This window comes from Lotus japonicus, chromosome 1, assembly GCF_012489685.1.
Source record: "Lotus japonicus ecotype B-129 chromosome 1, LjGifu_v1.2".
Lineage (NCBI taxonomy): Eukaryota > Viridiplantae > Streptophyta > Magnoliopsida > Fabales > Fabaceae > Lotus > Lotus japonicus.
Window position 1 is genome coordinate 9,475,830 of NC_080041.1, and position 12,664 is coordinate 9,488,493.

Below are 12,664 nucleotides of genomic sequence, written 5' to 3' on the forward strand. Positions count from 1 at the left end.
TTTAAATTAATATTCCCCCCCTATTTAACGTGGAGTAGTTAGACTCGGACAAATTAATTTCACTAATGTTACCCGATTTCAATCTTAGTTTAGCTTTCAATCCACTAACTGTTTCACAACTTCCAATATAACCGCAGCTTAAAGTTTTTGGAGTATCTTTGAAAATTGAAACTCAAATTAAGGATATACACACTCCGGTCACATATATAAGCAAAAAACATTTTTTAGGTTTATTCATTTAATGAATGTATTTAGTCATTAAAACAACTAGATACATTCATTAAATGAATGAACCTATAAAGTGTTTTTTGCTTATATATGTGACCGGAGGGTGTAGTCACTTTCTTAAGAAACTATATGAACTATGAAGGAGAGAATCAACGAAGTTGGTCTTTAACAAACCCAAATTAGTTGACGACCTAGTTTTCTTAATTAACCAACAAAGGTAGAGATCTGTGCTCCACCAATTTTTTTAAGGAAAAACTATGTAGATCTTTTGGAAAGAAACATATATTGGATATTCTAATGAGTGTTTTTCTTAAGCCTAAACTTTATTAAAATGAAGTATAATGGAACCTGTTTACAATCTTACAATATTTCAACCCCACACTAAAAAATACAACTAGAATCCAAATACCCATTTCATCTCTTTTTGTTGAAATAACTCAATAAACTAAGCATAGGATTTTCTTCCTGATCTAATTGAAGGTTGCTAGAAGCTTTATAAGTAAATAATTTGAGACTATCCGGTTTGTCTTATCTGTAGGATGGAAAGCATCCCAAAACACGTATTTGCTAGCGTCTGTGCATGTAAGTGGACTCTTGTCACTGCAAAGGTAGCTCATCTCAAATGTTCCAGTGGAGCAACATGCCTTCTCTACAACTTCAAATCCTGAAATATCCATATCAATTAATGTCAGATTTTTATGCAGTTTTTCTTTTAATAGTTCCAAATGAATTAATCCAATAAATTTACATAAACTGATCATTGAGAACCTAACATAAATGGTTTGTGAAAACATAATGTGAAATATTTTATTTCCTAAAAGGGAATCTCGTATACACTAAACAACAATATTTTCAGAACCGGACCGATTTTTGAATTGGCCGAGACATCAGTCAGTTCAAGTTTTAGTGTTTAGACCACAGTTGAATTATGGTTGAACCAGTTATAATTAAATAATATGATATATTTTTAAAATATATAATAGAATTTTTTTTAACCCTTCAACAAGCAATGAAATATATTTTAAGCCTTAAATATATAATAGGATTGAACCGAGTCCCAAATCCCAATCGGACCAATCGGTTCAGTTATGCAAACACTGTAAAATAGGTGGTGTAATCACATTTTACTCTCTTTTTTATCTCATTTTTACTCACATTCGTCTTCCTATCTCTCTCTTCAATATATATCACATCTTATATCTCTCATTTCTCACTTCTTTCATCCTTTATCTCTATTTGGTATAAATGAATTTTGAGTGTGAATGAGTTTTTATCCTAAAGTTTTTTTTTTATCAACCTACTAAAGTTTTTTTTACTATAAAGTATACACTATTTTGGAACTATTTGATTATATGAAATTCAATCTTGTCCAATCTAACAGGGATACATTCTCTTCATCGTCGACGTCGTTCCCCACCGCATGAGAAGGGAGATGTAGAGAGAAGGCAATTTTTATAATCTCCATTTTTGGATTATAATTTAGTATTTTTTTACTGATGTTTAATTTGAACCGTTTGAAATATTTTATTAATATATTTGATAGTGGAGAATTTTTTTATCCAATCCACCAATAAACCACTAAGCCGATCGATAGTCCATATCATGGACCTGGTCCATATTAGCCTGCACCGTTATATTACTCACTTTTCTCTTTTAGATTTCTAACATATTAAAATTCACCTACTAATTTAATACTTTCTTTATCAAATAAGGGCTGATAAAATGACTAATAAGTGCACAAAAAAATACTACTGATTAAAGTAAAGCACATTTAAAAATGTAGCAAAACTCTATTCAAATAGGTTCAGTGAATCTAGATGCAAAGTTGGTTAATGCAGTCGATTTTAAGTGGCTTCCATTTAAATGTATTTAATGATAAGAAGTAAAAGAAAACCTAAAACTTCAACCCCGATCGATAGGGTGGTTTCTAACCTTATGAATCAAAACTAGTTTTCAGTTTTATAAATGCAGTTTAATTTTTGGTGATTTGTAATTTTAATAAGTTTTGTAAATTTTGTAAATTTACAAAACTCACTATGTTGTAAGACATCTTCTATCAACATTATCTGATGGCGATAGTGAATGTAACATGTTGCGACAGTGGTGGTGATGGAGAGAAGGAGAAGGAGGTGATGCTATCTATAGCGGCAACTGTGTGGTGGTAGCAATGGTTGTGACGGTGGTGGATGTTGCAATGGTTGCGGTAGCAATGGTAGTAATGGAGGGTGGTGCCGACGCCAATGGTGGAGGTTGGTGGTGTGTTGAAGAGCGGTAGTGGTGGAGGGTGGAGGTGATTGTAGTGGTGGAGGTTGGTGGGGGTGGTGGTAGTGGCAATGACAATGGTAGTGGTGATTTTTTTTAGGCAAATGTTAGTTGTTAATTATTAGTAAATTAGTTCCTTCACCAGGGTTTGAACCATGACCCTTCACCCTTCAATACCCTTAACTCACCACAGTGAGCTAACTCATCCCAACAATGGTAGTGGTGGTGGGTGGATGTGTCGGTGGTTGGTGGTGGTGGTGGTCGTTGCAATGGGAGTGAGTGATGTTTTGAGGTGGCGGTAGTGACGACGGCAAAGTGAGGATGAAGTGGTGGAGGAAGATGAGGGTGGTGGTGGGGAGACAATTATGTTCGAACTGAAAGCATTCACATTATAGTGGGGCTAACTCTCTCAGTGATTTTTTTTTTCCCATTCACAAAGACTCCAACCTAAAATCTTACTTAAAGAAATTAAGCGTGTACCACTTAAATTATCACACGTAAGTTAGTAGTAAAAATAAAAAGTATTTACAGTTTGTATTTAATATTTTTTATTAATGGTTCAACATGTGATAAATCCATAAATTAAAAGCATACAGGAAAAGGACCACAAAAATGGGACTGCAGAATTAAAACCTAAAACCCAGGTCAGGGAATTGTAGTTCTCACGGGCCACCACCCCAATATGTCTAGGACAGGCCTACCTCGTGACCATGTTCAAAACAGAGCCTACTTATGAAGTGAAAGAGACCACATAGAGAAAATTGCCCAAAAAAATAAAATAGTGAAAATAATGCTTCAAATTTCAGTATAATTGGAGCATAATATCGGACCTGCTAATAGGTGCCATTAAAAGTAGGGACACTTTTTCAGATTTCAATTTATTTATGGCATATTAAGATGGAAAAATATAATTATACGTACGTTTGTGTAAAATTTATTTTTATTATATCAGTGTATAATTATTAAACTTTTAATGCTAAAGCACAAATGTTTTATGAAAAAAGTAATTCAGTTGATATTTGATAACATATATGCATGTTGGGTATATCTTTGTGCTCATTTTTGTATCAATTCATTTTGTTAGGCCAAAAAATATATGCATGTTGGGTGAAATAAAACAGTGTCTATGGTTGTTCTGAACAAAAAGTAATAAGAAGAGGTTTCAATGACACTTGTACAGTTGTGCTAGCTAGCTAGCTAGCACATGTAGTATTGGTTACCAGTTGCGAGGACATTAAATTGAGGTCCTACACTTCATTGTGCAAACCATTTTTGTTGCTGAAATTCGAAGTGCTGTAGTTAATCAGGATCAGCGGTATCCTCTGCTAAGTGGTTAGGTATGCAGCATTCATTTTGCAATTAAATGTGATCTTTAAATTTATGGTGAGTTTTAAATTTTAATTCTCAAGTAACCCAATTTTTTTAAGTTGAGATTGGAAATTTTTTGGGTTGGTAAAATTTTAGGTGAAGGCATGGTGTATGTCTAAGTAGAGAAAATTGTCTGAGTTAAAGAACACTTACATTAGTAGATTTATATTTACCTCATTTTAAGAGGAGGTTGAGTGGGGGCTCGGACATGCAATATGTTTGATATACAAGACTCTATCATAGTCCACTCGGCCACCCGTTGTTTGTAAGTTAAGATTAGAAATAATTTTACTTGTCCCATATTAAGCTTAGTTTATTGTGGACTAAGAAATTTTTTGTTCACAAGTTAGAAAAGTTTCTCAGCAAATTATTTTAGCACATAAAATATATAGATTGCAAATAGCATGCACTAAGGTCATATTTGGTATAACTTATTTGAGCTTCTCTAATAGCATAAGCGCTTATATGCGTGTTTGAAAGAGCTTATAACCTACCTACAAGTTATTTCGGAGCATATTTTCATAAGTTGTTCATATGAGCTAACTTAGGAATAAGCGCTTATACGATAAAAGCTTTGACATAAATGCTTATTGTGTGCAACTAAACTATTTTCCTAACACAACCTAAATTTTAGTATTAAAATTGCGGTTTATGGGTTGAACAACTTTTAACATAATCCACAATAGTAAAAATTCACCTGGAATATATATATATATATATATATATATATATATATATATATATATATATATATATATTCACGAATCAAAGATATAGTTAACAGGCTTGAATTTTCTATAGTTAGAGATCTGCATTCACTAAAGTTGGGAATTTGATTTTAATTAGTCGACTCTGGTTAGGTTGATTTTAAAAGCACATCAACCTCTTAAAATCGAGTCATCCGTTTGAACCCCGACTTCTATGAACGTAGAATGTCTTAATTATATAACAGCAACACCATAATTAAGCATACATGTTGATCATTGAAAACAAATAGGGTAAGTGAGAGAAGAAACAAAGAAAGAAAGCATACCATATGTGGAAGGTCTTGTAATGATATCATGAACAATAGGATATGCATTTGCCGACACCGCAATCAAATGTGGAAGCTCCCTATTCAGCTTCGTGATCACGTTCTCCAACTTCTTGTTGAACCCTAAAGCCACGTGGTTGTACTCTTCATTGCAGGCATGAAAATCTAAAATGTTTGTGGCCCTCTCTAAGGGTAGACACCCAATTGGAACAAGACCAGTTATGGATAATTTTCTTGCTCCTAGTGCATATAATTCCTTAACGAAGTTCTTTGCAATGTTCAAGAGAAAATCCTGGTATTGTGACACGGTGTAATGGAGTCTTCTTGTTGGGAAGATGTAGTAGTTCTCGAGAAAATCATTGGTTCCTAGACTTATTAGGTATAATGCTTCGCTTATGATTTTGTTTGCCTTTGCTGTGCCAAGATGAGATCTCAATTTGGCTTGGTACTCTTTGTAGTACTCTATTTCCTTCCATAGTGGTATCACATTCTGTGAAATTTTGACAAAACCATTTGGTTAGTTCACAGGAAAAATCATAATACATATATTATATATATACACTCAAAATATTGGTACTCCAAACCACAAGGGCTGACACAAGTGGTGAATGTGCATTTTCTTAAGGGATTTCGCCTAGACTTCTGGCCCGGGTTCGATCCCCTCTGAAGTAAAAAATAATACTTCTGGTCAGGGACATCACTACCGTATCCTGAGCCAGATTAGTCACGTGGGGCCCCTTTCCCCCGTGAAGACTGATGACCAAAGGACAAAAAAAAAAATATTGGTATTTTTAAAATTTAATGAAAAAATATTTTTTCAATTGACTTAATATGGTACTTAGTGGGGGAAATGCTAGTCAACTCGCCCCGCCCCGTTTTCAAGCCGCCTAATTAAAATTGGTTGAATTGAGTTGGTCCGCCAGAGAACACGAGTTGGAAATGCCAACTCGCATCGTTTAGTGGCGGGTTGACGTGTTAGCGGGATGACTCACGTCTAAAAAATAATATGATGTAATAAAAGCATAAAAAACAAATTTTTGACGGGTTCGCGATCTGATTTGCAAATTAGTCCACTAAACCCCCCCCCCCCACAAAATACTTTAAAAACATTAAAAAAAATAAATCATGAACATTGGTGTGTCTTTTCCCTTTTAACTTGGATGTGAGGTTACTTTTAACATCCAAATTTCATAAACATTGGTGTAACACTTTTAACTTAGGAAAAGACACACCAATTTATTCAAACTTCTCACTTCGTTGTTAGCATATTAAAGGATGAAATATTGAACTAATGCACAACCCACTTGATTAATACTTAATTCAACATGAGAAAGGAGTACAAATCATTAATCAGAATAGCTTCAAGGCTAAAGAACTCAGGTAGTACCAAAAATGTTCAAAAAGTTGTTAAAAAAAACTTTGGGAGACAATAGAAAGTAATGGTTAATACTAAAAGATTAATGTCATGTTCGGACTCTTTTTATACTAAAGTCAAGAGAAAGACAACAACAAAAGAGATATTGAGTAATATATATATATATATATATATATATATATATATATAATATGCGATATAATAGTGAAAAATAAAGAAATAACAAGAAAGATTAATAAAAATAAGATGAAAGGAAAAATAAAGTGTGGATAAATTAAAACTATATTAAAAGTTAATTAAGACAAAGAAAGAGTTCGCTCTGAATCTAACGATTGGTTCATATTAGGTACTTCCAATTATTGTTGGTTCTTGGCCTACAGATTAAATTTGACTTAAATTCTTAATTATCCTCATAGATACAGTTTATATTCAAAACGGTTATTTGTTACGGTCATGAAATATATGAAATGCTACTTGAGTGCGGTCCAAACATTAGTGTATTTGATTGATAAGTAGTCTTTCATATATTTCGTGCATGTAATAATTAAATAACAGTTCTCTTTATATTTTAGTTATCCATGTATATAATTTTATTTCAGTTGGTCTATATATGATCTAACCAAAAAGAAAATAACTGTAAGCTTATGGACAAATATATAGTTAATGTTGTCATGGACAAACGGAAAAAATTAAAGAACTTACTAGTACAGCAGAAGTTGCATTATCATATCCAGTTCCAGCAGAGGCAAAGCAAACACCAGTGGCAAAATCCTCTATGGTATAAGCAGGATCCAAGTATGCAGGTATATAGCTTTTAACACCAAAAGCTTCGGCAATGAAATCCGGCGGAATACGGCCATTGGAGAACCGACCGGTGGGGCGGCCACTGACGAAGTCACGGCCGTAAGGCTTGAAGTTGCTCTTGAGAACCGTAGCTATGACGTTGTTGTTCCCAGAATCCACAGAGGAGTCTCCAAAAACAATGACGGCAGGAACATTCCCACCACCCTCTGTTGCCACCATCATGAGAATTTGGGTTATCATCACTAGCCATGCGATGCACCTGTGCCCCATAGTAATGCTTTTCTGTTTTTCTCTTGTGTGTCAGTACAGTTGGTAGTGCTAGAAATGCAACACAGCAAGCTTTATACTCGCGCGCTCATGATTAGATATAAATGTGATTAATGCGCATAGAAAGTTTGGTTTGGGACGGTTGGCTGGGGTATAATTATCATGTATCACCAAATAAGTTGGTACAACACTTCCTAGAGTTCAGTTTGTATCATTATTGGAAAAAAATAGCCTCAACACCAAATAATAGCTACTGCTCTAAACACCTAATTTCGAAGTGGTTTTTTATTGCTATAAGTGGAAAATTAATTTCTTTGTTTAAGGTATTTTTCATTTTGTGACGGTTAAAACCAGACACATAAGTTGGTGTCGGGAGTGGTTTGCCACTTTAAAGTGTTTGTGAGTCGCTAAACAGTGATAAAATGAGTTTGTTTAGTTTACGTTGGATAAAATTACACTTGCTAAAATGAGTTAATAATTTCTTTTTTTCAAAAACAAAATGCATTCATTAATCAAAGCATTGAGAACATCCACTACAAGAATATAAGTGCTGATTTAATATCTAAAATTAGCGGTCACAACACCGACGCTAATTATGGCACATTTACGTCCGTCTCACCGACACTAACAAAGAAAAAAACACACTTAAAGTTTAAGGGTACATGCCTGACGATAATTAACTTTGGTTTTTGACAAGTTCACGTTGTTTCGAGCAGACCCTAAAATTGCCGGCCAACTTTAGGCTCGACCTGGGACAACTAGTGGAGGCTATATGGTGACGCTAAATCCACCAACCAAGTTAGCATTTGACGAAACCGACGCTAACCCCGCGTGCGGACTATCCAAAACACGAGCGAGAACGTTAATGTCGATTAGTCCAACGAAAAATGTCATCTTTTTCTCCGCTTAGTTTTCCTTATAAGCTTCTGTCTGCCAATAAAAGAGTCCAACTAACCAAGCTGCTTGAGTGAAAAAGACTCAACTACTAGATAACTGTGTGAATCAAATCATTCGAACTCTAGTGATGAATATATTATCAACACCAACATATACAGAGCAACAACCCCTTGAGAATATACAGACAAGGATGGATCACAACGACTAGGGTAAAGCAAAACTGAAGCAGTATAGACTTAAGGTGTTCAAACCAGGCATGAGGCGTCTGCTTCAGATGTAATGACCCTTGTGTAACCGACACATAAGGACTTATTAGCGTAGACTTAAGGTGTTCAAACCAGGCACGAGGCATCTGCTTCAGATGTAATGACCCTTGTGTAACCGACACATAAGGACTTACTAGGGACCTCAATGCGATGTGGATGGGTCTTATAAATATCATCCTGATGAAATTACACCCCCGTTTTCATTTACACTCTCCCTAAAACTCTCTCTCTCTCTCTCACTCTCTCTCTCTCTCTCTCTCTCTCTAAACCCTCTCTCACGAAGTGTCTCTACCTGGGTGATCGCTGCACCACCGTCCCTTCTGGCGTGGTGGCAACCCCCTTCTTCTTTTTGTCTTTCTCCTTTTAGCTTCTCTATAACGTGCTTGAACCGAAATTCTCTTATGCTCCTCATCCTGATGTTCCGACTAGTCTTCTCCCCTATTGTCACCTTTAGATCTGATGGTACCTCCTTTTCCTTCCCTACTTTCGTTGCCTCTAGATCTGATGTGGTGTTCACTGCCTCTAGATATGGTCACCCCTTGGTGAATAAGTTTGGGTTTTGGCTCTCATGCCGAATACCAAGAGTTCGAGTTCAATCGTTTTTGCAGTACGGTTGAAGAGTTTTGGTGGTTTTGCTTCTGTCAGCTTGGTCGTCCATTAGATCTACACATGTTTTTCTGGATTTGTAGGATTGCGTCGTGGTCCTTCTCGCACGGGGTTTTTGTTGTGCGGATCTTGCTCCATCGTAGGTAACAGTGACAGATCATGTGGTGGTTTCTTTGTTCAGGTTTGGGTGCACTTGTTCTGGGCTTTCAGAGTGCAGTATAGAATCGTCGGTGGTGGATTTAGGCTTGCAGTGTGCAGGTTGGGCTCGATGGCGGTACATCTCAGATCTTTGGGTTTTGCGCTGCTCATGCTTTATGGGATGTGGTGACATTGGCTTCACTCTGATCTCGTTTTCTAATGTGTTGGTTTGGCCGAATCAGAGTGTGTGAGAGGTCCTTTGGGCGTGGCTCGCTCGCCTTCGGAGTTTTGACATTGCTGTCAGTGTTATCGCGCTTGAAAATATGGTTTAGTTCTGTTGCTTTCGTCTTTGGTTGATGTCTTGTGTTGATTTGTGTTCCCTCCAATGCTGAGATGGGGCTCCAAATAAATAAAATAAAAAATGGAAAGTATAGAGTCCATGCTTAATTTTAATTTTTTTTCAAATGTGGGAGTATAATTAGTCCCTCATGGGCTTGCATGGTATGAGTTGTGTGACTTGTGACATGCACCTAATCAGTGTCATATTTATTGCCCTAATGATACATCATACATGTACCACAAAATATGCAGGTAATCAAAAGGCAGTGTGACTCTTAACCACACCCCGATATATCTTAATGGAAGCCCTCTCTACCTCAACAGAACCATTATTGCATCCAAATAATTTGGACTTAGCATAAATGGTTTTAAACCGAGGAAAAAATAAAACACTCAATTCGTCTTTCAATCTATCAAACATTCAATCTATCAGTCTCAAATTAGATGAGAAACTTGGTTTTAGTTATTAGGAGCATCTAATGGTACCCACTTAAAGGCTCGTAATATTTGGAGTTTTATTGAACCATGTTACAATAAGCAGCTCATTATGTTACTTAATTGAAAGACCATTTCACCCTTACACACTCCTCCAATATGTAGAAGATTCAAATTTCCTAAATGCTAAAATTGCCAAAGAAGTTTGAGATGTATTGAAGTTGTCATATAAAAGAGTGAAAAAGATAAATGTGTTACATCCATTTACATTGATATAATCAAAGAAAGTCAAAGTCAAACAACTCATTTTTCATTTGACACATTCTTTGAGAGACAAATGCTTAAGAGTAATCGTATTATACATTCATCTATATATAAGACCCTTTGAATCTACATTTTTATGACAATTTTTAACATTTACAATATTTTATAACAGCTTAAAATCACCGAAAATGCATTTGTAAAAGAATGTTGACAAAAATAATAATTATGTCAATCATTTTTAAAAGACAAATGGTAATAGATCAACATAGATTCTTGTTTTAATGATCAGTTGACCAATTTTTTTTACTATTACACGTTTGAACTAATAATAGCTAATTTTTACTTTCCACTCCCATAGGATATTCCCCTGTTTGTAGTCAGAAACCTTGTATCCATAACATAACATAATATGTTTTCTACTTCTACCTTAAGACCAGTTCCATCTCAAATCAACCACACATCCTGACCACAACCTAGATTTCTCCAATAATAGTAAACAAAAACCACAAACAGGGTCTTTAAATTCCCAGCATTCTCTCCACTACCAAGCTTCCAGCATCGATCACAGAAAAAAAGTGAAACACACATTAATCACCAACATTACTATGGCTAGAGGATCAGTGATTGTTGTGTTTGGTCTTGGAATGCTTCTTGTGAGCTTGTGGTGCTGCGTGAAAACCACTGAGGCTAAAAGTGATGATGGTTTTGCCACAGGAGCTAGCATTCACGCAGTGAGGCGTGATGAGTCAGAAGGGTGTAGCAACCATGGTAGGGAAACAGGGGAAGAGTGCACTGATGAAGATGACCATCTAGGATTGTATGGGGATATTGATGACACTTTCAGAGGAGCTGCGAAGAAGGTAGCTGCTGCTTTTCATATCCATGAAGATCATGATGATTCTCCTGATATTGCAAACAACAATGTTGATGTGTTGGGACATTGATTTGAATTGAGAGAGAACAACCAAATTTTTCTTTGTTTTGGGTTCAGTTAATTAGGCTAGTGATCAATTGCTTATTTTCATGTTAAAGAGTCTAGAGTCCCCAGCTTTTTTCTTCAAAGAATACAGTCATCACTGAGTAATGTAGGATGTGGTGATAATAATTTAATCTTACTTTTTTTTTCCATACCTTCATTTTTATGCCCTCTTTAACACTTCACTCTTACTATTTATTATCAATCATTTCTGTGTTCATATATTATCAATCAGTCTCACCAGGAATTAATGTGTGAAAGGAACTTGCATTGTTTTGGTAAACTGTAACAAGTAACAACTTAGTACATGTATGCAAACCCAACATGAGCATTAGTTCACCTAACTGAACTCTCACTCTTCTTTCACGTTCATTCTTTAGGAATTTGTGATTTTATGTTGAAACATGTGCAAATGTGATTGAAACGAAAAACAAACGCCGTTAGCCTTTATTCAACTAGTTGGCTAGATAAGTGCAACCTTGATCGTTTTGACCGACCTACTTAGTGTTAATTTGGTTGTGAGCCTTTAGTTGGTCAAATAGCCATTTTGACTGATCAAAACATTTTTTTCCCCCTTTAAAAACACTTAGAAAAAGAAAGATATGTATGGAAGTGTCTATGCCGAAAAATTAGAACAGAACTCTCACCATGAGATAATATTGAATATTTGTTTTATTTCAAAAGCCTAATTAAACTTCCCAAACTTCCTGAAGCAAATATGAAACTCCACCTGTAGTAATAGCCCCTACTTGCTAATAGTATTGAAGTGGAAACAACATCATATATCTGCTTATGATCTTTGACTGAGATTAACTTAATACGGATCAACTTGTGGAGAAAAAAAATTACACAATAAAAATTGCGCTAATTTGATTAAAAACTAGGTCAAGTCATTGAGTTGTGCATTATTGTACAAAAACACTCATGGACATCAAAAAGAAAGGGAAAAAAAAAAATTGAAAAGAGAAAACGATTACGGTGGAGGTTTGTTAGATATATAGGTTTTGAGCTGAATAAGCTAAGACATGATAAGGTACTCAATACTGATCAGGTTCTATTTAATTTTATTGGATTTATTCTAAGTGCCTTAACTAACCCTATTTTGTGTTGTTAGGTCTGGTTGGGCAAACTATTGGTCTATTTGGACTTGTGATCACCTACCAACAAAATTGTATGGACAACCTTCTATTAGTAAGGTGTGGGTAGCCGAATGGAATCATCAATGGATTTATAAGCAAATTTCTAGCTTTCTATCTTTTGTGGAAATTTTCTATATCATTTAGGTTTAACTACTAACTAGAGAGATGCCACAAAATGCGTAGATCAATTGGCATAGCCAGGGTTATTCCAACTTTAGCGGACGTCTCCAATTCGAGTTATCCCACATGAAAGTTCTCCCCGATGAT

General features: G+C 35.4%; 1 protein-coding gene across 1 annotated transcript; it reads right to left on the reverse strand.

The window, feature by feature from the left end:
• Nucleotides 1-520: 520 nt before the first annotated feature.
• LOC130733511 (GDSL esterase/lipase At4g26790-like) lies at nt 521-7,371 on the reverse strand. The gene is made up of 3 exons (XM_057585729.1): nt 6,969-7,371; nt 4,892-5,381; nt 521-892 (listed from the first exon to the last, which is right to left on the reverse strand). Exons 1-3 carry the CDS (start codon nt 7,338-7,340, stop codon nt 699-701), a joined length of 1,056 nt encoding a protein of 351 aa, XP_057441712.1. The 5' UTR covers nt 7,341-7,371; the 3' UTR covers nt 521-698.
• Nucleotides 7,372-12,664: the final 5,293 nt, after the last annotated feature.